This window comes from Gossypium hirsutum, chromosome A03 (genome assembly GCF_007990345.1).
Source record: "Gossypium hirsutum isolate 1008001.06 chromosome A03, Gossypium_hirsutum_v2.1, whole genome shotgun sequence".
NCBI lineage: Eukaryota > Viridiplantae > Streptophyta > Magnoliopsida > Malvales > Malvaceae > Gossypium > Gossypium hirsutum.
In genome coordinates, this window is record NC_053426.1 from 32,256,348 (window position 1) to 32,284,278 (window position 27,931).

Below are 27,931 nucleotides of genomic sequence, written 5' to 3' on the forward strand. Positions count from 1 at the left end.
CAATAGAGTTAAAACTCAATCGAAAATATTTATTCATTTTTATTAAAGACTTTATTTTAATAACATATATAAGTTTACTTATATAAATTTATACAGTAATAATGAAGTATGAGTTATTACTTATTAAAAAGTTAAAATGTTTAGTTTTCTGTTTCTTTTTTAAGAATGTTTAAGTGAATGTGTTTTTCACAATCAATCTATAAGTTTTTACACCAACATTATATTCGACTTTTAAACATCGGATCAAATTTAAAATAAAAAATAAAAAATAAATAAAAAGATGAAACTAATCAACATACACTGTAATGTCATTCAATAAACAATGTGAAAATGAGTTTTGATTTGTTTAACCTGATTACTTGCAGCCATTAATGACAAAAGCTAATAGGAAAGGCAGATTAAATAAGCATTTCTATTTCTATGCTTCACTGTGCTTGTACTAAACGTCTTTCCATTAGGTTTTCATGCTTGATAGTTAACCGCACATTATAAATATTAACATCCCCTTGGCTAGTTTCCTGCAAATATTCAATAATCAATTTGTAGAACACGTTGATAAAGCAACTCTTTCTCTAGTTCATTTTTTGCAATGGCTAGTAACAAGAATCGTTTTTACGACGATTGCTTCATTATCAACTCGGAAAAAGCAAGTTACTTGGATCTTTTGGGTCTACTTTTTTCCTCTAAATTGAAACAAAGAAGATTCATCGACGCTCCGGAGCAGCATAACCATCGGTTTCGTCGTCGATTGGTCGTCTTCGGCATGGTTCTCCTTCAGAAGCTCCTCAGTTTGGTGAGAATACCTTTAGCCCTGACGGGGATTGTGGTCGTGACGTTTCTGAATCTTTTAACATACAACGGTGGTTTATCGGGCCTCCTACTCAATCTTATGAAAGGTTTCATTTTGTTCTTTTCTGTTTAATTTGGTTTGCATGAAAAATTGGTAATCTAAAAGGGTATAATGGTGCAGGGAAATTAGTGTGGCCTGAAAAATCATCGGAGATGTACAGATCGATGTTAGGAAATGTGGATACTCGCGTTGAATTAGACAACAACATTAAACCTGGCGACCCCAAATATAAAGCGTTGCTGTCTATGATGGCGTCCAAACTTTCTTACGAGAATGAAGCCTTCATTAAAACCGTTATCATACAACATTGGAAGGTTTTTTTCCTTATATTTATGTGATATTTGCATCTAAGGCAATCATTAATAAAATTGTACATTAACCAAACTTTCCTATTAAACCTTTCTACTCTTTTTTTTTTTAAATGACATTCTAACATTATTTTTTGCAGATGAAATTCTTGAAGTTCTACAGTTTTTGGAACGGTATGTTAGAATCATGTGTTTTATTTTCATTTTTCAAGTGACTTCACAGTTTTTAATAAAATTAGATTATGACTAGTTACCATGTAGTGAAAATATTCATATAACAATTTTATAAAAATTTAATATAAAAAGTTAAATGTAACTTTAACTGAAAAAGTTAAATTAATGAAATTCATAATCACTTAAATTCAAATCATATTTATTTTTCTGAATTTATTAAACTAAAAAAATACATAAAAAAATCAAACTTTATTGAATGATTCAATTGTGATAATTGAAGATGTAAGGATTCTCTATTAATTTTTTGGTTAATTAATTTCCAAAATTTGTGTTTTAACTTCGAAAAAATCCAAATGGGTAAGGAATTTCAATAGCGGATTTTGAAAATTATAAATGTTATATTTCTACTAAAATAAGTATAGGATTTGCTCTTACAATAGCTTTTCCGGAACTTCTATAAACAATAAATATTATGTTTTGCAGGAAAAAAATTATTTAATAAATATGTTTTAAAATAGTTAAATATAAGATAAAGAATAATTAGTGAAAATTAAACATGTAATTAAAAAGATAAGTAAAAACTCTTGTAGAAAAATAAGACATCTTCAAAATATACAAATTGTTTTTCTTCTCATTGACATGAACAAGTCATGTGAGTAACTAAAAATTACCGATTGTGATTAATTTATAGCTAATAAATAACTAAAACATGTGAAAACTCCAATCAAATGTATCATTAATATTACACTTATACTAATTTTTATATAGAAATTTTAAATCAACAACATTGAATTAATCAATCAATTTTAAAAAAATAAAAATAAAAACGTCATAGTTATATAATTTTATACTCCATATGTTTTAAATATAATTTTATAAAATTTAATTAATTATAATCTATACTACTATATATAAAAATATAAAAGGATCGCTTTCGGGCCTTCTTTACTTGACACCTAGTCATTTCTATTTTTTATATAATAATATAACGGTTAAATTACAATTCTAATCTCCATGATTTTCTTTTTTGAGATTATTAATTTTCTTAGTTTTGATCCCTATATTTCGCTTAAATTTGATATTCAATCTTTATACTTCAATTTTGAAATAATTTGGTATCTCAACTCTTAAAATGTCATTAATTAGTCTAAATACTTCATTTCGATTAGAATGTTTATGTCAATTTTTATGAATTGTTAACACTTGTAAAATTGTTTATTAAATTCAAGTCTATTATAATGTCATTTTGTTATATGCATACCAACTGAGTTTTTTTTTTAAAATTCAAATTGTTGCACCAACAAATTTAGCAAATGAATTTTAGCAGTGTTAACAAATTGACATGAATTTTTAAACTCAAAAAGTAGATAGACTAAATTCTTGTAAATAAAAGTATAAAGACTAAATTCTAAATGTATGAATAGTATAAGAACTTAGTGCATATTGCAACGTTTAAAATTCTACTCTATAGTTAACGAAAAATATATATTTTACCTAACACGAAGCCTAAGTGAAAATCATACCAATATTTATAATAATCAGGTCAAAATTAAAAACATCTAATTTTAAAAAATATCAACTATGACATTTTTAATCCATGAGAGGAAATAGTTTTTATCACATAATTTGCAATATTTTTTACTTTCAAATCTTTTGAGATTCAACATCTAAAATTCAACCTAAGGCCTAAGGGTACAGGATAAGATAGGTTTAAACAATAAAAAGATTAACAAAATATTAAAACGTTCAAGTTGATTGAACTATTAAATCTATAAGAAGGTTGAATATTTGATTTGATATTTTATATGATAACGATTTGAATTTAAATTATTCTTAAAAAAAATTAACATCCGATTAATAGATCACAATTTAAGAGATTTTAATTTAGTTTTTTAACATAGCTCATATGTTCTTCGGTCAACTAGGATAGTTTTCTTTTATATTTTCTTCAATCCTAACTTAGCTATATGTTTGACAGATTTCGAAGAACGAAGTACAACCCAAGCCTTCATGATGCAAGACACACAGTCTAACCCAAACTTGATAGTGGTTGCATTTAGAGGCACCCAACCATTTAGTGCCTACGACTGGGAGACCAACGTTGATATATCTTGGTATGAGCTTAAAGACATGGGTAAGGGGAAGATCCATAGTGGTTTTATGAAAGCTCTTGGCATGCAAAAGACCAAGGGTTGGCCTAAAGTGATCCAACAATCCACTCACCAACATCAATTTGCTTACTACACTCTCAGACAAAAGCTGTGGGAGGTTTTGCAAGAGAATCGAGATGCCAGGTTAATAGTGACAGGGCACAGCTTAGGTTCGGCATTAGCAGTACTCTTTGTTGCTGTCCTAATGTTACATGAGGAGGAATGGTTATTGGAGAAATTGGAAGCTGTTTACACCTTTGGGCAACCTAGGGTTGGGGACCATAAGTTTGGGGAGTTCATGATTGACAAGTTGAGGAAATTTGATGTGAAATATTTCAGGTATGTTTACAGCAATGACATGGTGGCCAGGATTCCCCCTGATGATGACACCTTCCTTTCCAAGCATTTTGGACCCTGCTTCTGTTTCAACAGCTTCTATAATGGGAAGGTAAGTCCCCTATTTTTAATTGGGATAAATTTTAAAATTATACATGAACTTTAATTTAATATATAATTTGATATATGAGCTTTGATTTGGTGTAATTATAGACATAAAACTTTGATTGTGGTTCAAATCTATACCTTAAACTTTAATTTTGATTCACCATACACGTTTAATTTAATAAATATATCAATTTGTTTTTATATTTGATAAATATAATTATTTGTATATGCAATGTATAAAGATAAAATGATGCTATATCAATAATTGTGTCAATAATTTATGAGAATTAGATCAAATAAAAAATTTATATATAAAATTACACATTAAACTAAAATTCATATATAATTTTGGAATTTATGCCTTTTTAATTTAAAATAACCCTCATGTTCTTCTACAACTCCTGAATATAAACTTATATAAAAGTTTATGAATCAAGTTGGACCGGATTTCGGCCAAGTCTATGTATAGTATTAATAATAGCATCAAACTTTGTCTAAACTCACTAATATTTAAAAATAGCTACTCAAAGTCATTTAAACTTCCATATATATATATATATATATATATATTAATTTTAAAATATAATTATTTTTATTAAATATTTGATAATTATATATCTTTTACTATATTTTTAATAAAAATTTTAAACATAAACAAATTAACATGTTTTTTTAATATTTTTATTATAGTGTAATATATTTAATTTTCAAATCATATAAATTATATAATATATAAAATAAAATAAAAAATAATATACGCCAAACTTGAAAACAAGCAAATAAAGTTTAGACTTTAAATTTTAAAGCTTAAGCCTAATACATATTTTAAATGGTTCTAATTTTTCTTTCAAAATTTTTTCGAATCTAATAAAAATATAGGAAACCAATTCGATTATTGAGTAGTCTATCCCCAAACTACAGATTTCAGAACAATAGGAATTGGAGTAGGGATCGGTTTGAGAACAAATTTTTGAAATGCAGGTTTTGTCAGAAGAACCGAACAAGAATTACTTCTCTTGGCTATGGGCGATACCAAAAAGGATGATCGCAGTTTGGGAGGTTATTAGGGCTTTCATTCTTCCTTACATGAAGGGTCCAGAGTACAAGGAAAACTGGGTTATGATAACGTTGAGGATAATGGGATTAGTAACACCTGGAATGTCAGCTCATATGCCTCAAGATTATGTCAATTCTATCCGGCTCGGAACCTTGCCCTCGGTTCACCAACTTAAAAGAGATTGAAACCTATTTCAATACTCATAAACCTCATAATTGGAAGGTATGAATTACAATAAGGATATATTCCATGAACATGTATAGAGATGTAAGAATACAGATATGTGAAAATAGATTTAGTGATTGGAAGATCTTAACTGCAACCTAAGTGGTATTTGTAGAAAAAAAGAAAGATGTAATTAATGCGTGATTCTTTATGGAATTCACATTTAGAAGTTTTGCTGACAAAAATAGGTAAAAGTTTAATTGAGACCCTTAAACTAACAGTTAGATTGTATTTTACCTCTTTTACTTAAAAAATAGGTAAAATTGTTCCTATATATTAGATCAGAGAGTAAATTTTTCCTTTTTGTTAAAAATTTCATCCATTTGTACTGTTAAAAACTAAAGTGACTAATAGAATAATCAAATAGTGCCACATGTACCTCATGCTGATGTATATATACCAGTTTTTAATAGAAAAATGGACGAAATTTTTAATAGGACCAGTTTTCTCTTGGATCTAATGTACAAAGATTAATTTCCCATTTTTTGAGTAAAAGGGAAAAAATACAATTTGACTCATAGTATAGGGACCTCCATGATACTTACCTAAAACTGAAATGCTTTCCATCTATGACTCAAAGAGAAAATAACAAAAGAAAATTTCTATGGCTTGTTATTCATCAAGAGGAAGATACATCTTAAATACCAATAGATGAAATACATAAAGCAACCTATTTACTTGGGATGTTGAAGTGTTGATTTAAATAATAAAAATAGGTAATGATTTTTAGCAAGTGCAATTGTCATGGATGGGCCGTGAATCAAAGCTCGTGACTATTGTGCACAGAATGTCCCATGGAGGTCAATTGATTAAATGGGGCTTATTTGACCCGCTTGAACTGGCTTGACTCATGGAACATATGGAAAACCCATCTACTTGAAGCCTTGGTGGCCCATTGAAACACTTTAGTAAAACTAAAGTTACTAAAGTTACCAAAGTAATTAAAGTAAATCCTACGGGGTAAAGATATATAGAGTTTAAATCCCTTAGGACTTTCAATTTTAGATAGGCTTTAATCTTGACTGTCAATGCAACTCAATTTGTACTGTTGGTTTTGGGGGAGCTCAAATATAAATAGAGACATCCCTCTTCATTTGTCAGCATCCATTGAATCCCATTATATTCTATTCTTGAGTTAAAGAATAAATTTGAGAGAATTTACTCAAAAACTTTGTCTGCATTACATTTTTGTGGCGTTTTCAATTATGTCATCACTCTTTAACTTTTGAGTTGCTTCCTCTATATTATTCAATGCCTTAGAGCATTTTCAAGAGGATTCACACTTTGCAATAGTTAGGTTGACTTAGGTGGATTTAAAGAAAAGAAATCACCTAAGGTTGCGCAATTTGTTAAACTAAAGTTCTAGCCCCTTGACAGTCGGTATCCGAGCCAGTGTCGAAGGCGCCATTTGAGATGTCGAAAGGGGTAGACAAGTAAGTTGAGCCTATAGAAACCCGTAGGAGGGGCATGAAAGCTAAAAGCTCAAAGGGTATGTTGTCAACTTTAGATGGAAAGGTTGCCAAACTCGAGGGATCCATGTACAATGTGAGGAAAATCGTTGAAGAAGTTGATAGGCGTACCAAAAAGCTACTATTGAAGTAGGATTAGCTCAATGATCAAATGGCGAAGGCCCTCAATGATAATATGGATTTGATTCAAGGGGTTTTCAATACTGCTGTGGGTGAGTTGACTAAGAAAAATGAGCCCTCAAGGCTATGGTGTTGACCTTGAAGAAACAGATTGAAGAGCTTAAGGGGGAGCTCAATATCTACAAAGCTACTTTGGGTAGTGGTGTGTTTGTTGCGGCATCCAAGCCTAAGGTAGATGTCCCGAAGCTAAAAGAGTTCAATGGAACGAGGCCTGGAAAGGATGTAGACAACTTATTGTGGGGAATGGAGGAATCCTTTCATGCCAAAGGCATCATGGATGATGCTACTAAGGTAAATATTGTTTCCATGTATTTTATTGATGTTACTTTGTTATGGTGGCATCATAGGTCCACAGATGAGAGACGATGTGGTACCACTATTAGGACTTGGGAGTTCCATAGTGAGTTCAAGAGACAGTTTTACCGAAGTATGTTGAGGATGAGGCTCAAGCTAAGTTGCACCAACTTAGGCAATAACACATAGCTAGGGAGTATGTGAAGGAGTCTAGCGAACTCATGCTCCAGATTTCTTATTTGGATGAGAATGAGACATTTTTCTCCTTTATGGATGGGTTTAAGCCTTGGGCAAAGCAAGAATTGCAATGCCGATGAGTAAAGAAACTTTCCAAAAAAATAACTATAATGGAGTCTTTAATCAAGATTGTTCTGGGGAAAAAAAACAAGTCTGAGGCTTCTAAGCCTCAAGAGAAAGGAAATGGTGAGAGAGATAAAGAAGGGCAAGTTAAAAACGACAATGACAATAGTTTTAATAGGAAACTACATAATGGAAAGTGGAAGCCCAAGAACAAACTAAAGGGGCCAATAAGATGCTTCATTTGTGAACATCCACACATCGTGAGGGACTATCCGAAATGATCTGTACTTTCTTCCATGAAAGGGGATGATAAGCCAAACAGAGCATCAATGAGGCTTGGTTTGATCCTATCTGTTATTGTAGCTAAGAAGGTCAAAGAGAGTGAGAAAAAAGCTAGTAGAATGCATCTTATGTTGTGGTCTGTATAGGATGTGGGATTGTCTATAGTGATCCAAGATATTCGCAAGAATAAAAAAAGGTGGAGCTTGTTGAGAATAAGGTATTGAAGTTTATATCAATCATATTCAATTCTACTAAGGTGAAGAAGGATCGTAAGCAGAAAAGGTTAATGTTTGTGAATGTAACGACCCATGGTTTGTTAATTTGATTGATTAGAAAACTAATCATGGTAAGGGGATGAAATTGTAAAGGTGGTAGAAGTGACCATTATAGATTTCTTTCACTATTGATATTAAGTTGATTGATTAGGAACTAAAATGATAATTTAGCCATTTTTATCTATAGTTTTCGAACAGGTGCTGGCATTACTTATAATGATGTTAATCTTGATTAATAATTAGATTAGGCATGTATATATTTATATACCGTATCATAGTTGATGGAAAGAGGTAGTTCATTTTCCTTCCTTCATCCTCTCCATCACCGTTTTTCTTCTTTGTTTAGCCAGGAAAGTCAGTCAAGCTTTGTGCTCTTGTATGGCAAGCTAAACCAAACCTGTTGTGCACAAATTTTATGTTTTTGAGATTGTTGGGTTTCAAAATAGCTAACGGTGATGTACTTTTCTAAAACTGTTAAGGATTTCTTAGGATTACTATTGTTGAATGCTTTAAATTATAATGTTAAATGATTAGATTAGAAGTGAAGCCATGAAAATGGATCACTTGATAAAATAAAAATTTGTTAGCCCTAAATATCAGGGTTTAAGTATAGACATTTCAAAACTAGTTTGAGATTTCTATAAACTATGTTATAAAAGAGTTCAATTGTATATTGTGTTAGGCATAAAGGAATTTTGAGTGATAGAAATAAAGTGACTTATATGCTTTACAAGCTAATTAATGATGTTGGTTGACAAAAATTGGACTAAAATTATGTTATAGATCAAGACTTGAATCCTCCAAGAGAAGATCATGGGAAAGGAAAAGTTGTTGAGTAGACTCTAGTGTGGTGTGTCAACATTCCGCTAGGTAAGTTCATACAATATAAACATTATTTAACTTTCTTTCCTTTTTGTTCTTAAATTGTATATTTGAAAATTTGGAAAGTAGATTTGGTTGCTAAATATATAGAGGAGAAATTTGAATTATGTTATGAAGGAATGTGAATGGAATTACAAAATTGCAACGTCTTGATGAATTTCGTAAAATACTCATACACGTTGTTACATGTTATTTTCTAATGATTCTGAGATCCAGGATTTGTTGTAGACTCAAAGATACAAATGGCATAGGTTTAGCATGGATTGGTGGTTTGATGTGGTTTTAAAGGTTTAGCCTAGATTGGTAACCTTACATGTATATATAGCCCTGGCCAAGCTTTCATTGTGTCGATAAAGGTTAAACCTGAATAGGTAACTTGATAGCCTTGTGTTTGATTAGCTCAAATGATCCCTTCATGTGAAGCGTACTTGTGTTTTGTGTTCTTTTACGATGTTTATCGAGTAATACAAAACATGTGAAATGTGAAATTGGAAAATTAGAAAATGAGTTGAAAGGAAAAATTATGAGAATGAATTTAACATGAAAAGTGTTATTGTATCATGTTGCATACTTGATATACTGTATGTGATGAAGTATATGCACTTATCTTGTTGGCGAATTATGTTTGCTGATAGGTAAAGTATGTTTGTGTATTAAATTATCAAACAATTATCATGTGAGGTAAGGAAACTTTCAAACTTTTATGAGCTTACTAAGTATTCTAAATACTTACAACTTGATTACTTTTACCTTGTAGATTTTGAACTTTCAGAACACGTTGTTCGGATCAGCAAGAAATTCACACTATCCACTAGAAGTTGGGTTAGACTCCTGATTTATTTGAGTTGATCTAAGTTACATGTTTATAGTCACTTGGATATTTGTAAACAAACTTGTTAAACTTTGAAGGTGAATATTTTGAGTTTTTGTGATGTATGATAATAAATATGAAGTTCAGTTTTGTTATGTTCCGTGTTTTAAGTTCTACGGGACCTTCTATAGTGGGGGCTATCTACGAAACAATTTGCCATTTTTGGGTGTCCGTAGAAGATATTCCAAATTAGCTTATATGCCTTATGTTGTTGCAAAAGTTGTGTCCCTGGAATAATTCACAGTTTAACCATCTGAAATACTATTTGCAGCTGATTGATCCACTGGAGTGATCTGTCACCTATTAGTCTATGACATGGTCCACCATGTATCTTTAAAGTATGTAAATGTTATGCAAGTTTTGTGTGGTAACCTCCTGTAGCTCAGGTCCGACAATCGGACCGGGCAAGGGGTGTTACATTTAGTGGTATCAGAGTTATGATTCAATCAATTTTAGGATTAAAACGTAGTGCGTATGAGTCTAAAAATACATGCCACTTGTATCCAGTAAGAGTGTGATCACTTTTGATCGAATATAATTTTTGTTTATAATATAGATAAAAGATGCCTGCTGAGTTTAATCATGCTGCACCTGATGAGGTAGATAGAAATGTACTAGCTCCTAAGCAAAGAGCTGCTTTGAGTTCGCCCTTAGCTCAAAGGCATGAAAGGGTGCGTGGTAACTTATTTCGGATAATGAATGAGTGGTATGAAAAGTTCCTGCGAACAAATCTTGTGGCTCCGTAACCTCCACCCCTTAATATGTCTCCCCTAACAACCTTGCATTCTCCAGCTTTAAACCTGATAAATGTTTATAAACTTCTGATCGATAAAATTCGAAAATTTAAAGCTGAAGAATTTTGAGAAAACAAGTTGGTGATCTAGCTAAAGTCAAATATTGGCCAAAAAATATGCAGTGTTTTCTTGATGAGTTGATATGTCTGCCAAATGATTGTTTGAGGTGCACTATCTCATTATTGAAATATGGGGCCTATCAGTGGTGGACTACGCTGACTGTAGTGGTTCAAAGGAAAGAGTAGACTTAGAATTCTTCCAAATTGAATTTAGGAAGAAATATATCAGTTCGCAGTATTTGGAAAAGAAGAAGAAAGAGTTTCTCATGCTAAAACAAAGAAACATGTTAATGGCGGAATATGAGAGGGAATTTCTTCAGCTTTGTAAATATGCTAGAGAGATAGTTCCTACCAAAGCTGAAATGTGCATTTGCTTTGATTAAGGCTTGAATGAAGAAATTCAAATGTTGGTCATTGTTCTTGAAATTAAGGAGTTTGTTATTTTGGCGGATAGGGCACGAAAAATGGAGGATATATGTAATGTAATATCCCGAATTCAGGCCTAATCAGAATAGTGGTTTCGTGACCACAAATCCAAGATAAAAAGAATTATTTTATGATTATTTTGAGGTCTATGATATGATTGCATGATTGTGTGAAATTTTCGTGAAGAAATTCTATGCTTAAAGAGCCTAATTTGAAGTTAGGGACTGAATTGAATAAGTTGCAAAACTTGCATTCTAGAAGTTTCTAGTATGAAATTGCTTTGAAATATTAATTAGGAGGTCTTAAATAGCAATTTGACCAATTTTTAAGTTTATGGACAAAAATTGGACATGGATGGAATTTTTGGAAAGTTTAGTAAAAAGGGCATTTTGGTCATTTAGGGGTAAAATGAATTAAAATACAAAATTAAAAGCCAATTTTGTTTATCTTCTTCGCCATGGACGTGTATAGCAAGGAAGACTCCATGGCTAGGGTTTCCAAGCTTCCAAGCTCGATTGTAAGTCCGTTCTAGCCTCGTTTTTAATGATTTTTTCGTTTTTGGAGTCCCGGTAACTTAATTTAGCTTATGCTAGCAATAATTCAACCTAGGGTTCATATTTGGAAAAATACCCATAGGTGAAATTTGTGTATTTTGGTGTTTTATGATAGAATATGAAGTTTTAAATTATGTTAGACAACTTGTGCTACTCGGTTTTAAGTGAAAACGAGCAAAAGGGCTTAATCGGTAAAAATACCTAATACTCATAAGTACATGTTAGAGTGAGAATTTGATGTTTCCATAGAAGGGAAAAATGATCAGCATGTCATAAAACATAAGAAAATAGCATGAAGTTTAATTTCTGAACCTTGGGGCAAAAGTACAAATATGCAAAAGTTTAGGGGTCAAAATGAAAATTTTTAAAAATATGATTTTTGGGCCCGTATGAATAGTGTGACTAATTATTAGGCTAAATGTGATATTATAGATGAAGGAAATCGAGATTCGGGCTTAAATTGGGAAAATACAAGGTTATGGACTAAAATGGTAAATTGTCGTTTCTGGATCGAGGTAAGTTCGTATGATAATAATAATGCAATGTTATGTTTGAATTATATTTCTTACTATTATTGCATATATTGTATGATTTAATATATTGGAAAAGTTGATGGAATGGTGTTTATGATGTGGAAATATGACATGAAAGAATGTTACATGAAATGCAAGAAAATGAAGATACATGACAAGTGATATATGAAATATGTGATATATGTTATATAAATTCTTAAAAGCTGATTTGATATTTGAGTTGTGTCTTATTATACTATGAATGGACAATTGGTACTATAGATAGTGAGATCGACACTTCGAGTAAATTCGTACATAAATAATCTATCGATTCTTTTTATGTTATTATATTTTGATATCATATGAAATGTGGCTGCCTATCAAATGGTTATTTGATGCAAATTATGAATTTAAATTGATTACGGACAATTTAGTAAAATGTTGAAAAGTGAGGAATTTCTCGATTGAACCTTCGGAATAAAAACGATATGAATGATCTATTGCGAGGTCGCATGTGTAGTACTAAGTGCAGGCTACTATGCGTACCTGAAAACTGTGATCACGTGTGTAGTACTAAGTGCAGGCTACTACGTGTATCAATGGTTAGGTCACGTGTGTAGTACTAAGTGCAGGCTACTACGTATACCGGATAATTGGTCGCATTTGTAGTACTATGTGCAGGCTACTATGCGTACCAGATAGCTTTGGCTACAAGTGTGAAAATATGTGCAGGCAATTGAGTATCAGTTATTTTTTCGAAAAGTTCAACGGGAAAATCGATTAAGTAAAAATACAATTGAACATGATTATATGATGAATAAATGTAGGTATATGTTTATGAAAAATTATGAGCAATGTGCTCGATAATTGGGTGAATTTCGATAAGACAAAATGGATTAAGTGGAATTATGTAAGAATGAATTTTAGTGGTAAAACAGTGTTGGACAGCAGCAGTTGCATGACTTTGAAAATTCACTAAAAATTGTGTAAGTTGAATAAAAATGTAAATGATATATGAAAATAAAGCTTAATGAGTCTATTTTCACATGAAAGAAACAGGGGAAGCAAATGAATTCTATATTGTGTGATATTTGAATTCTTGTGAAACAGGGTCTGAATGAATTCGAGATTCCCTGTTCTGACTTTAGAAATTCACCATAAATTGTAAAAAAATTATTAAGAGTCATACCTTACATGTATGGATTCCTTATTGAGTCTATTTTTAAGGGAAACAAACTGCATGGTCGTTGTAATTCTGTATAGGGATAAATTTGGTTCGTAGTGCACAGAGGTCAAAGTAGTCGTACTCTGAAACAGGGGAGACTTTAACTAATAAACTGTACTAATTGGCTAAACCAAAAATTCTGGAAATTTTATGGGAGAAATATATATGAATCTAGTTTCAAGGGAAAATTAACGAAACTAAATTTAGAGTTTTGTACCTTCAGATATGAATGATTTAGTAACTGTAACTCGATAACACATCTTAACCTGAATATGTGTAATTGTACAATTATAGTGTTTTATCTTGAAAAGCATGGTAGTAATTGCTTATTATTTTCATATGAACTTATTAACCGTAAAGCTTACCCATCCTCTCCATTTCTTTAGTATTGGCAGGTCGGCTCGGGGTTGGAGATCGTCGGAGGCAAAATCACACTATCAAACTATCATTTTTGGGAAAATTAATTCAAATATTAGAAATATCAAGTGAGTGGCATGTATAGGAAGTTGGTTTGGGATATGTATTTTTATTATGATTTTGACCATACGTATCAGTCTGCATTGAGTTATCGTATATGATCATGAGATGTAGTCCTTATCCATTATGGTTTATAAGTTTAATTAATTGTGCCATGTCCTATGTTTTGATGTGATGATATAGTTAGCTTTGTTTGTTATGCATGTGTTCGAAAAGTTTTGAATTAAATGAAATTTTATGGTCCGGTTTTCGTCTATGTTTATTGTTAAATCTGGTAATGCCTAGTACTCTGTTCTGGCCTTGGATACGTGTAAGGGGTGTTACATGTAATGCCAAGAAGCAAGTTCAAATGAAACAACGAGATTTAAGCAAGCGGAGTACATCTAATTCCTTTCCCCTTCTACCAAAAAGGTTCAAAGATGTTTTAAATAGGTTTACACCTTATTTTGGATATTTGGGGAGAGATCAATCTTAACATGAAAGTCCAAGACCCCGGGCAACATCAATTGCCAGTGCAGGTAGTGTCCGCAACTCGAATAAGCCGATATGTGATAATTGCGGTAAAAACCATTTTGGTGAATGGCGATTGAAGAGTGAAGCCTATTTTCGATGTAGATCGACTGAGCATTTTTTGAAGGATTGCTCTTATAAAATCAAAATTAGATCCAAGCATATCACTAAACCATCAACCACCCCGTAGAGAGGTAGAAAATCAGGATCCAAAAGTAACGCGAGAATTAGATGCAATGCCAGATGTGAAGTGACTACGAAGTCTGAAGATTGAGCACCGGCCAGGGCATACGCAATCCGATCTAGAGAAGAAGTTGCTTCCCCTGATGTGATTGCTGGTACATTCTCACTTTTTGATGTTTCTATTTATGTTTTAATTGATCCTAGATCAACGCATTCTTATATATGCATTATATTAGTAATTGCGAAAAATATTCCAGTAGAATTGACTGAGTTTGATGTTAGTGTATCGAATCCTTTAGGAAAGTGCATCACCGTTAATAAGATATATAGTAAGTGTCTGCTAAAATTTTAGGGTTATGAGTTTCTTACAGATTTGATGTTATTATCATTTGATAAGTTTGACATCATTCTTGGTATGGATTGGTTGACCATTGACCACCTATAAACGTGTTGTCGTTTATATTAAAAATATCACACCAAAAATATATTGAATTAAATTAGCGGTGTCCACAAGTGTATGGGTTAAATTGTAATATAGAAAAGTTTACAACGAAAACTGGTAGGTATTCCAAGGGTCATACCAAAGGGTTGCAGATTGGAGAAGTTATTATTAAATTAATTATAGAAAATAATTACTAATCTAATCGAGTCCTAAATTAAGTATTAGTAGCTTATCATGTATAAGAGATTTGTAAGCCCTATCCCAAATACAAGATCCAGCTATCCACTCATGGTCTTCCAACCAACTCAAACTTAAGGGTCCTTGGACCCATTCAAACTCAAGGGACCTCTAACCAACTCAAAGTCAAAGGTCCTCAGACTGACTCAAACTTAAAGGACCATCTTGATTGCAATGTTCCACTAGCTAACATAGATGGAGCTTGCAACAATTCCAACGCTACTTAGGCACACTCTTGCACTACTCAAGTGCCCTCAAATCGATTGTCTGTAAGAGCCTTCTTTAGTTCCAGTAGCAGGAAACGAAAATGATTCTCATGTTTAAACAATAGTATGATTTGCTTCTAAATTGTTGGAAATATACCAGTGCAAAGTAAAATCGTTAGCGTTAACAAGAAACCAAACTAGGTGTAAATAAATAAAGCAATCATTGTGGAAGAACCACTTCTTAGAAACAAATTCGTCCTGATCGATGTAATTGTGTAGTGGACATCGCCCCCAAGATTAACACAGTACTTCAACATTTGTACACCCAAATAAAGAAGGTGGAACACAATTGATATTGCTCTTCTCGAAAGGAATCAAAATCGAAAAACAAAAGCAATTAGTTGGAAATCTGATCAAAAAATAAAATGGAAGAAAACCAGCAAAACCACATTATGTTCAATTCATAGGAAAGTTTGGAAAGGTCATAGGCTGTCCCACTTAAAACCCAATCTCCTAGATAGAATTTTCCTCTCATGTAATTTCGTTGAACACCAAAATTTAGAGAAAAGAAAGAAGTTATTTTTCTCTTGTTGTGTCCTGTGAATAATGAGGAGAATGACCTCCTATTTATATAGTTTTCTAAAAGGCATCAATTTCTAAAAATAGCAGATGATTTTCCTCAATTGAAATATGCTGAAAATATTTTTTGCAAAAGTTAGATGATTTCCCTCAACCGAAAATATTCTGAAAAATATTTTCTATAACAGTGAAAGAATTTTCCTATAACTAAAAATATTCTAAAAATATTCTTTTGCATTACCAACAAAAAAAATTATAAATAATTTATACACATTAAAAAGTTAACATAATAAATCCGTGGATAATTATTTAATTTTGCTTTTATCCAAACCTTGAAAAACAGTAAAAAAAACTTTAAAATTCTAAAAACGAATTTAAACATGTTTTTTTTAAATTAAAACAAATAAAAATACTTTTAAAATTTTAAAGTTTAAATATTGTTTGCACATTTGTAGTGGAATAAAAAAACATAATTAAAAATATGTAATTAATATAATTAAAACATAATCAGATATATTTTAAAAAATAAAATATATCTAAATATTTCATTAAGAACAAATGAATTTCAAAAAGAATTTCAAATAAATTTTCAATACTTTTAATTTAGAAAGACATATTTTTTAAATATTTTTAGATGTAAAATTAATTCATGTTTTGAAACTAATTTAAATAGTGTGCTAAACTAAGAATATTAAAAATAGATTAAAGTTTCAAAAATTTAATTACATATTAAAAAAATATTAAAAAAAAAGAACATATGAAGACACACACGAGGACAAAGATGACAATTGCATTTTGGTTGGAGATTTTTTCTAAGTATTCTGTAAAATTTTATGCAAAACATAATAAATCATACTAGGATACATATAATAATTTTATTTATACTTTCAATTGTAACTATTTGATTTTTAAAGTTACATTTGTAATTATTAAATTTTTACAGTTAAATTTATGGAAAAATATTCACTTTCTAACTTTTTTAATCATCCTTTATGAAATACTTTCATCTTTTACGGTATCATGTATGTGTACAATGATTTAATTTCAATCTTTTAATTTCTTTACCATATTTTATGTATAATATATATAAATAAATATTAATTTTTAACAGAAACAAATAAATAAATAAATTTTAATACAAAATAATTTAATATATTTTAATTAATACATACAATTAATTCATGCATATCAACTGAACCCCAACCTGATTTAATCCGGTCATAAATATCTCTAGGAATGGCATAAACTCTACAAATAAAACAAATAGAAAATGATAAAGAAGAAAATCTGGAAACAAAAAGAATTATTCTCTAATGAAATATTTGAAATGATGTAATATTCTCTACACTATGAGAAACCAAAATGTAATACTGCCACCTAAACCAGTTGACAATCAGCGCCACAGCATCGTAAGACGATTCACTTCGAACGGCAATGATATTGGACTTAAAAACTTTCTGCTACTTTCCAATGCTATGCATCAACTATAAAAATGAATTATGCATACTGCATGTATGAAACAGATGAGAAAAAGACACACATGATTACTTCAATTAATAAGAACCAACAAAAGGAACTCTGAGATTCTTATATTTACAGATATTGTTTAATAAAACCATGCATGTTGCCCATAAAAAAAGAATACTACCAATATTGGTGTTTTCTTTTATCTACTGTGCACTAATTTCATCTATTAAAATCTAAAAGAAATATCAACTACTACCCTTTGACTTAAATTTGTACAACTATCTGCTAACCAAGAACCACAAGCACAATGTTTTCACTTCACCATGGACCGGTCCGTGTTCTTCGCAAACATTGCTTCTTAGGTCCTTGCTGCATGTTCATCTCCATGACCTGATTTTTTTGCATTTCCATTAATTCTGCCTGCAGCAATCAAAGTACAGTCAATGAGCAAATTCTGATACGGGTGCACTGAAAAAGAGAATGGGAAGAACATACGTGTTTCTTCCGCAATTCTTCATTCTCCTCTTTTAGCTTCGCAAGTTCTGCTTCCAACTCCGTAGTATAAGCCTAACAGATCATACAAAAGTAAATGCCATACGAAACATCAAACCATAAAACTTGAGGACACACCATAAGTTTACCAGTTATTTTAGGATAGAATCGTTTTGATTCGCCATGTTTATAACAAAATGAACTAGGTCAAGGAATGTCAACCTTAATCAATGGTTTTATTGATTCTTATAATATCATACAGCTTCGTACTTCTCATGAAGAAACAAATGCTCCGTCACCCCGCAATACGAATCCTTACCTTATAACTTCTCATGCCCTTGACTTGTCAAAATCTTTCTTCTCATGTCAGATTGCTATCACATTACCATACTGCCGCACAATCTTTCATGAAGTTTGAGATGCAGGCATGCAGCATGTCATAGATGATAAAAGCACAAGGTCAATGGTTTGTAATACTCATTAATCCGTAATAAGATACGAAATTTGGTTATCATGTTGCTTCAAGTGTATTAAAAGAAGAGTTCAAAATCTTTTGAGACATATATGCAGACCGATATTATTGAGTTCAAAGATGATTAACAATGCTTATTCTAAATCGCCTATCTTTTCACTAGAATGAAGTAAATAAGACATATAGTCACCTGCTTTCGAGCTCGAGATCTTGCAGCAGATTCTCTGTTCTTTATCATTCTCCTTTGCCGCCTCTCGGCAACCTTCTCCACAGCACTGCATTTCCAACCCCTAGAACTTCCATTGAACACATAAGGAACCGGCGAGACAGAGGAAGTATCTGCACTACTCTTCCCTATCCCATCTGATGAGAAGTGGTTAGCAGGTGATCCAGTTGCAACACTGACTGGCCCTCCTAAACCAATCATCCCCATCTTTCCACCCTGAATAAGACCATTAGGTGGTCCCTGATCCCCCATCCCAGTAATTCCCCCTCTATTTCCAGGACTCCCCAACTGACCACCACTTTGTAAAGGCATCTGAAATCCAAATCCTACAGCAGGTTGCCTAGGAAAAATTGGTTGTTGCTGCAGATGCTGAGGTAACTGGTGCTGGTTTGATTTAACCCCATTAACATTCAAAGGCAAATTAGAAGCCTGAAAACCAACTTCAGAAAGCCTATTTCCCATGAAATTTGGAGTTCTACCACCTTGTTGAAATCCATCAAAGAACCCTCCATTAACATTATTATCCTTCCCAGCAAATTGGGTGCCCTCTCTTACCACACCAGCCTTCACCAAGAACTCTTCCAAAGTCATCTCCCCTAATGTTTGCTGCCTTTGGGGCACATGATTTGTCCCTGCCGCAGTTCCAATCCCATCTTTCCCTATTGAATACTCCTTTGAAATATCTTTCCAAACCTCATCAACAGTCTTCTGGCTTAGCGTCCTTGGCAAAGTCAAAGACCCTTGCCTTTGTAGCCCTCCATATGCGTCCAGGCCACCACTGTAAGAAGCCATTGTTTGAGTTTCTTCAGCACTCCAAATGTTCTTCAACAACTCATCCATGTTCATAGACCCAAAATATTTGCCTATTCCACCCATAGAGCTTTGAAACTCATCAAAGGTTAGAGAATAGATCGATGGCTGTCTACTTAACAGAGTATTCCCACCGCCGTCAGCTGGTAGTGGTTGGTTACTTCCAAAGTTCTTCAACTTCATGTTAGCCGCCATTCAAATCTGGATAAAACAGTGTTAACAAATTTGGCCCCAAAATTAAAGCTTTCTATGTTTTTTTTTCCAAAATTTGGGACTTTCAGGTTTTCTATAAAAACCCTTTCAATCAAGATCAGAAAAACTAAGAAGAAAAATCAAAACATAAACATAAAAATGGAATGTGAAAAACATAAACTTTTTCTTTGGTTAAGAAAAAAACCACCCAAATCCCAAACACACAAACACAATAAACACGGCAAATTAGTTTATTAATTCTCCAAAAACAACACATAAACGACAGCAGAGAGCAGTATGGGCAAGAACTAGACAATTTTTTAAGCAAGAGCTAGAGAGATAAAATAAAAGGTTTTTAACCTTTTCGGGACAGCGTTTAGTTTGAATTCTTCTTTCTTCTGGCAACTTAGGGGACTTCGAGCAAGCGCCAAGTGTGCCTTTGTCCCTTTATTTTTTAGTTAAGACATTAAATAAATAGAGAGTATTTTTTACAGTGAGCTTGATTTTTTAATAATTTTGGTGGGCCAGCTGGAGTGGGGAAATGTGGACCAAAGAGAAAGGGTTGGCTGCGGTGATGTGAGATTTGGACCGTCCACGTTGAGTGTAGGGAACGGTAGTGATTGTTTGAATTTTATTGGTTTGGAATTTTTAGTGGCTTCGTTGGTTAGAATAGCGTCATAGCGCCAAATAGATAAATGCTGAAGAGAGTGAATTAGGGGCATTTTGGTCTAAAGCATAATCTTTGTTTCACATTTATACGTTTTTCATACAACCTGATAAAAGGCCAATGATCTTGGATAATTATATGCCTGCGGCTCAGACCTACTATTCTACTTTTGTGCGGGTTTCGTTTTGACAAAGATGCCCTTAATCCTTTTTCTTATTTATTTAAACTACATTAAGATGACCTTGTTAGTAATTTTTCTATTAATCATTGAATTATAAAATAATTAATAACGCTATTGAAGCATTTTGATCATCCGTTCGGCCGGGCGGAAAAAATAGCTTAATTTTTTATTCAATTTCGACTTGTATAAAAATGTTAAAATTTAGACCCGGCATGTTTGTGTTAATTTTTTTAATTTAAAAAATATAATATATCAAATATACTAAAAAATATTAAAATAAATATTTCCCAACAAATTAAAAATAAATTAAAAAAGTCTTTATATTTAAATAACACTGAGATAAGTGCAACTTAATAAGCAAATATATCTAAAATAATAGTAAAATTAATAATAAAACAAGTGTTATATAATATTCAAATATTAAGAACAAAATAGTAGTAACATAATAGTGAAATCATAGTAAAACAATGGCAATAAGTGAGAAAACGATGACAAAATATGAAAAAACAGCAAAAAATTTTTATTACAAATTTGCATCAAGTTGGGCTTGAGCTAAAAAAATTTTATCCAAAACTTAAACTATTTTCTAAACGGATCTTATTTTTTTCTCAAATCTACTTTTTAAATATATATTTTTATTTAAATTCTCTTATTTTTTAAACAGAACTTTAAACCCAATAAGTCACCCGGTCATGAACAATTTTATATGGGACATTATTTTTTTGGTTTAAATTTAAGGTATTCCCAAGTCATATTAGACTTTAGACAAATTCCCATCGGGCTAAGAGTGTGAAAGGTAAATCCTTTCTAGTAAATGTGTTTCTCAAATTTTAAATGTGTTTTCTCATCACTTCAACTAATAACTTATTAGTAACCACGTCGCACATTTACTCAACATTAAATAGAATTAAAATCTAATTTGAACTTAAATTATAAATAAAAATCAGTTTGATAATTTTAAAAAAAATTAAAGATAATTTCAAAACAAAATAAAAAATATAACAGAATTCTAAATTTTTTTGAAAAATCAATTTATTTTTAAATTATAAAAAATGTTCTTATATTATAATTATGCGAAAATTTTAGAAATTCTAAAACTAAGTAAAAATTCCTAAAAGTAGGAAAGAAATTTAGTAATATTTTTGGATCAGTCTTTATCTTTTTTTTAGGAGGAAAGTGTCTTTCATGTCTATTTTAATATCATTAAAAGGTGGTTTTTTTTAAAGTACATGATCTTCTTTTTTTAATAATATCATTTCTAAAATTCGAATATAAATTTTCTTCTTGAGAGTACATTACTTATTACTATTGCACTCAATATTTATTAGTGTTGATTATTTTAATCATATTAAAATAAATTACTTTAAGGCATAATGATTTTATTGACCCTCCAATTTTATAAAAAAGTTATTTTAGCCATTCATTTAATTTTCTGTCTCTTTTAGCCTTTGAACTTACATTATATATCAAATCACCTAAAAATAGATGAAAAAATTAATTTTTGTTAACTTTGCTCACATGACATACACGTGAATTGCACATGGATGTTGCATCAACCATTAATTAATTTTTAAAAATTTTAAAAATATATTTATTTTTAAAAATTCTAGATCAGAAATTAAATTATATTTTTAAAATTTTTTAAAATTAATTAATTGTTGACATAGCATCCATGTGCAATTTACGTGTATGTCACGTCGGCAAAGTTAACAAACATTAATTTTTTCATTTATTTTGAGGTGATTTGACATATAATGTAAGTTTAATGATTAAAAAAATAAAAAATTAAATGAATAACTAAAATGATAATTTTTTTTTAAAGTTTGAAGGCAAAATAAATCATTTTGTCTTATATAATATTAGTGTTTTGCCACATAAAGAAGTGGGGGAAATGCAAAACCGGTAAATATAATTCTTTTATATTTAAATGAAATATAATTATATGATATGAATATAATATGACAAAATTTATTGAAATATAAATGTTGAATTTTATTTATATAATATATAATATTAAAAATAATATAAAAAGGTTGAAAAAGAAAAGTGACATAAAAATTCAAAAACGATTGTTGACGTATTTAATTTTTTATCTTACGATTTTTTTGGTTATCAGAACACCCAATTCTCGAAAATGAGGAGGGTAAGAGTAAAATAAAAAGAAAAGAAATTATGCAAAAAAACAACAAATAAAACAGAGGAATTTACAAAAATACGTGAGTAACCTAGATGTGGATTTGTTGAGATTTATTTTAATTTACTTTTTTATAATTTTATAAATTTTAATATTTTTTACATTTTTTATAATTTAAAAATAATATTTTTTTTCGAAAAAACAGTACTTATACCTTTAGATTCTTTTGGAATTTTAGGAATTTTAAGTTGTATGATTCTTTTAGTTGCTTTGCACAATTATAATTTTTAAAAATAATCTTATAATTTCATGAATGGATTATGAATTTTTTTTTTTTAGATTTTCTAAAACAATCATATTGTAAGATTTTTATTTTTTTATTTTTGTATTTTTAGCATAATTGTTAAATTTTTATAAGGCTTAATATAAGAAAAAGTCTCTATAAAATAATACAAAAATCATTTTGAGATCTCAATCGAAAGCAACACTCAATTGAACCTCCTAATTGAAAATAAGCAGTCATTTAAACCCTTGAATTGCTCACTTCCTTGAAACCCCCTAATATTGTCAACTTTGTGTTGACGTGACATATAGATGATGTGGTTGTTGAGTAACATTTAATGTGATATTCTGAATTAGGGCCTAATCGGAATAGTGGTCTCGGGACCACAAATCTGAGATAGAAATAATTATTTTATAATTTTTTTGAGGTCTATGATATGATTTCATGATTGTGTGAAAATTTCGTAAAGAAATTTTATGCATAAAGTGCCTAATTTGAAGTTAGGGACTAAATTGAATAAGTTACAAAATTTGCATTCTAGAAGTTTCTAGTATGAAATTGCTTTGAAATATTAATTAGGAGGTCTTAAATAGCAATTTGACCAATTTCTAAGTTTATGGACAAAAATTTGACATGGATGGAATTTTTGAAAGTTTAATAAGGAAGGGCATTTTGGTCATTTTGATATTAAATGAAATAAAATGGGAAAACTAACACAAAAATGATCATCTTCTCCATAAGTTGCTGCCAAATTTTGCTCTCCACCATAGCTAGGGTTTCAACACTTTTAAGCCTTAATTAGCAAGGAAAATCGAAATTCGGGCTAAAATCGACAAAATACCAAGTTGTGGACAAAATGGTAAAAATGGCCATTTTCGCACACGAGGTAAGTTCATATGTAAATATTGTAATATAACCGTTATTTTAAATCATTTAATGCTATTTATACGATATTATGATTGTTATCATGTAATTCTATGCTTTGTGGTCATTGTTGGACAACATGCAAAAAATTTATGAAGTATGTGAAAAATGTGAAAGACCCGTCATGGGTATTCCAAGGAGAATCGTAAAGGAGTACGAACGAGGAAAGTCCCGTTGAACCTTAGGAATAGATTCGGATATTTGGGCATCCGAACTCGTTGAGTTGAGTCCGAGTTCACTTATGGATGCGAACATCCGAACTCGTTGAGTTGAGTCCGAGTTCACTTATGGATGCGAACGTCCGAACTCATTGAGTTGAGTCTGGATTTGTGAGATGTAACTAGGCATCTGAGCTCGTTGAGTTGAGTCCGAGTTCGCTTATGGGCGGGTTACGTGGTAGCTTGGCTACATATGTGGCACTTATGTGCAAACTTTCCATGTATCCGAGTTATATTCTGATGTGTTCAACGGGTAAAATTCTAGTGAAATGGAAGAATACTCAAGATGCAAGTGACATATTGGTAAGTGTTCTGGAATGGGCACTTTGGACAGGTATGTGCTTAACCCTCGGGTTGAGACTTGATACGACAATAATAATGTAGTAAGACGATGAATGATGAATAGAAATGTGATATATGTTTTGGTGATATTATGCTAATGTTGGTTGGTATAATTGCTTTGTTAAGTTATTTGTTATTTGCATGTGAACTTACTAAGCATTTATGCTTACTCCTTTCCTTCCATTCCTTGTAGTTTTGACAAGCCGGTTTGGAGATCAGGACGGTCTGAGGCACGCTCACACTATCAACGGACCATCTCGGTATGGTGGCTTGCATATTTTGGGAATATGGCATGTATAGCATTATAATCCTTTTGTGTATATAATCTTATGATATATCTCATGGATGGAATGGAAATGTTTGAAAATGATTAGCTATTGGAGTGGCTAATCGAGATTATATTTGATAACACGTATGCTTTATGTGCTAACTAATCTATGTAAATCCATAAAATGGTAAAATTGGCTATAAAACAGAATCACACTGCAGCAGTGACGTGAGTTTGAAAAATCACTAAAAATAGTAGAGATATAATTAGATGATGAATAAAATATAAAATTTAATATTAATGAATCTATTTTCATGTGGAAGAACCAAAATAGATAAAAGAGCTGTATTTTATTAGATATTTACGTTTTAATGAAACAGGGTCAGAGTAATTTCTAGATTCCTTGTTCTGACTTTAGAAATTCACCATAATTTGTGTAAAAATAATTAGGACTCACAATTTATATTTATAGATTCCTTATTGAGTCTATTTTTAAGTGAAACAAACGGAATAGTCATTGGATTTCTTTACAGAAAGAAATTTGATTCGTAGTGCACAGGGGTCAGAGTAGCCGAACCTTGAAATAGGGGAGAATTTAAATAATAGACTGTACTAATTGGCCAGACCAAAAATTCTAGAAAAAATTTAGTAGATAGATATATGATTTTAGTTTCAGGAAAAATTTACGGATCTTAATTTTAAGTTGTGAAACTCGAGATATGAATTTTTAAGCGACTATGATGCAATTAGCCAACTTGTCTAGAAATTTTAAAAATAAATTGTTTGAGCTGTTTAATTAATGAATTAAGTCCGTTAACACCTCGTGCTCGACTCGGAAATGGTCGTGGGTACGGAGGCGTTACATTTGGTGGTATCAGAGCTATGGTTTAGTCGATTCTCGGACTAACCTAACATGTGTAAGAGTCTAACTATACATGCCAGGGATTTATGATAGTTTGATGCCTTCCGACGCGTATGAGCACCTTCTTGTTTAGACAGAGGTACTCCCCAACCGAGCTGCATTGACCATGTTCAATGTGATACGAAGGTGTTTGAATAAAATTATGATTATGATGAGTCTCGATTCAGAAAAGTATGAATAAAATTTTATGATATATATGTGTGATAACACGTGAGATGAAAGTTCATGTTGTGATAAATATCCATACTTGCTTAATGCTCATATGATATAGTGCACTTGGCTTACTTGATAAGATGAACGGGATAACGAGAAATTCATAGAGGTATGAGTAAAGGTTCCTAATATCATGGTATGAATGAAAATGTCATTGCCTTGATTGAACGTTGAATGTTGATGAATGTCAATGATATTTTTTATGAGATAAATGATTATAATGAAATGAATTTATCTATGTTAAATTGTTTGGACTGAATTATATGATTGTAATGACATGTATATGATAATGCATGAAATGAAAGTTGCGATTGTGATGCAAATATCTATGTTTGTTTAGCCCTTATATGATTTCATGAGTATGATTTGTTTGAGTAAATTAATGGATAAATCAAGCTATCCAGAAAACATAGGATGCATGCATAAGTATACTTATCTTAGTGGGATAACTAGAAAATTTGTGTAAACCTACATGAATGATGCATTACCTGAATGAATGATATGATTTTGATGATGTTGTTATGATGATGGAAATTGTGTCATATGTATATGTATGAGAAAGTCGAGTCAGAGGCCCTACAACCCCTCCCCCTTATCGAAGTGAAGCTTATAATGAAATTTCATGAGATTTGTACTGAATCAGTTTCTGGTTGAGAAACCAAAGAGTTCAGTGATAGAATAATCATAAACATGATTAGAGGCTGAGAATGAGTTGGTAAATAAAGTTAGAGCTAGAAAAGTATTAGGTTGATATAAAGATTATTGGAGCTATGCACTGTCCCAATTAAAGAATGAATTTACTTTGGTAAATTGAATTACTCAGATACAAGGTCGAGAAAAGTGTAAATCAAAATTTATTCAGAACTGGTCTTCTTTAGTGAAAGGTCTAACATGAAATTTGTGATGGCAGAACTAGTTGTGGGAAATGATATTTGAAATGTGTAATATCTGAGTGTGACAGTTACGGCTGGACAGATTTAACAGTTTCTTCTGAGATGTTCTATGTATTTATCCGTTCTCAGAAAAAAATTTCTATGGTTGTTGATCTTTTGAAGAAATTCTTGTTATATGGGAATGTTTTCTAATCCTGGTGTTAGATGGATGCATTGGCAGTCTGACCAGTTTATAATTTGTATTACTGTATTTCCTCGGGCATTTTATTACATTTCGTCTGATAAGAATTGATGAGAGGATATGTATGATATTATGATACTGTTTCTTCTACTTAATGCTCCATTTGATATATATGTATGGGAAGATATATTGTTCTTATTATATTTGATTCCAGTGGGATTAAATGATGTTTTCTTCTGGACTTCTTTTCTCTGAGGAATTTTTGAGATCTATATTTTCCTATGAGTTAGGTTTTTTATTTTCCAGCATAGTATCATATCTCGGATTTCTTTATTCTAGGTTTTCCAATCTTGGATTTCTTTATTCTGTTTTCTTGTTATCTTTATTCCATTATTTGTCAATTATGACTTATGTTCGAAGTGCGCTCTTCAGCTCGTGATAATCATGACAAGCATGACTATAATTTTGATTTGATCTTGGTAATGTGGTGATTTTAATATTGGAATTTCTCAAATTTCTGTGTAAGGATTTAACAACAGTAAAGGCATAAGTGATAAAAGTGCGAGTTTCAATTGGTATGGTGGATTACTTCTCTCAAGTAAGTCAATTATAATTAATGACTTCAATAGAGATATTTTGGTTACTTGAGCTAATGCAATTGGGATGGTTTTGATTAACGTAAGAAATGAATAGTAAAGGACTACATGATGAATTGTTTAGTAACTAGAAGAAAGGATCACTTGAAATGTCATTCAACGGTGTTTAGATCGGCTCGGGTGTTTAATCTGTGTGAATTATTTATTTGAAAGATTTCATATGACAATTATGTCAGGATAATTTTTTTAAGTCTGATAATAGAATTTCATTTCTTTACAAGTAAAAGGCAAATAGTCTGAACGAGAAGTGTATATCTCTTAGAAAATTTTGATATGAGTTGAAGCTACTAAGAATGATAAAGTTTTCATCTTACGAAAGCTGAAAAGTTTATTACATGTTAGCAAGGTTTGGATAGATGAGAATATTGCTAACCAAAGCGTCTGAACTGGACTAGTCTGCATTGAGTAAAGATTTCCTAATTTTC

At 31.2% G+C, this 27,931-nt stretch overlaps 2 protein-coding genes across 4 annotated transcripts; one reads left to right on the forward strand and one right to left on the reverse strand.

Moving 5' to 3' along the window:
• Nucleotides 1-559: 559 nt before the first annotated feature.
• LOC107952498 (triacylglycerol lipase OBL1) lies at nucleotides 560-5,168 on the forward strand. Its single transcript, XM_016887747.2, has 5 exons — nucleotides 560-896; nucleotides 971-1,164; nucleotides 1,299-1,332; nucleotides 3,311-3,930; nucleotides 4,908-5,168. Exons 1-5 carry the CDS (start codon nucleotides 590-592, stop codon nucleotides 5,166-5,168), a joined length of 1,416 nt encoding a protein of 471 aa, XP_016743236.1. The 5' UTR covers nucleotides 560-589.
• A 12,321-nt stretch (nucleotides 5,169-17,489) lies between these two features.
• On the reverse strand, nucleotides 17,490-20,100 carry LOC107952130 (ABSCISIC ACID-INSENSITIVE 5-like protein 5). Of its 3 annotated transcripts, XR_001698783.2 has the most exons (5): nucleotides 19,985-20,095; nucleotides 18,587-19,633; nucleotides 18,244-18,326; nucleotides 17,928-17,999; nucleotides 17,571-17,852 (listed from the first exon to the last, which is right to left on the reverse strand). XR_001698783.2 is itself a non-coding variant. In XM_016887409.2 (4 exons), the coding sequence occupies exons 2-4, from the start codon at nucleotides 19,625-19,627 to the stop codon at nucleotides 17,751-17,753; spliced, it is 1,215 nt and encodes a 404-aa protein (XP_016742898.2). In that variant the 5' UTR covers nucleotides 19,628-19,633; nucleotides 19,985-20,100; the 3' UTR covers nucleotides 17,490-17,750. The 3 variants fall into 3 exon arrangements, 1 of the variants encoding a protein (XP_016742898.2); XM_016887409.2 differs by lacking the exon at nucleotides 18,244-18,326 and having other exon boundaries at nucleotides 17,490-17,852; nucleotides 19,985-20,100; XR_001698784.2 differs by lacking the exon at nucleotides 17,571-17,852 and having other exon boundaries at nucleotides 17,931-17,999; nucleotides 18,147-18,326.
• Nucleotides 20,101-27,931: the final 7,831 nt, after the last annotated feature.

Excerpts from the sequence above, each read along its gene's own strand:
- LOC107952498 (XM_016887747.2), top strand. The coding sequence starts at position 590 with ATGGCTAGTAACAAGAATCGTTTTTACGACGATTGCTTCATTATCAAC. Across the intron at positions 897-970 it reads CCTACTCAATCTTATGAAAG|GGAAATTAGTGTGGCCTGAA; the intron begins GTTTCATTTTGT and ends ATAATGGTGCAG. Across the intron at positions 1,333-3,310 it reads GTTCTACAGTTTTTGGAACG|ATTTCGAAGAACGAAGTACA; the intron begins GTATGTTAGAAT and ends TATGTTTGACAG.
- LOC107952130 (XM_016887409.2), bottom strand. The coding sequence starts at position 19,627 with ATGGCGGCTAACATGAAGTTGAAGAACTTTGGAAGTAACCAACCACTA. Across the intron at positions 18,000-18,586 it reads GATCTCGAGCTCGAAAGCAG|GCTTATACTACGGAGTTGGA; the intron begins GTGACTATATGT and ends ATGATCTGTTAG. Across the intron at positions 17,853-17,927 it reads AAGAATTGCGGAAGAAACAC|GCAGAATTAATGGAAATGCA; the intron begins GTATGTTCTTCC and ends TGATTGCTGCAG.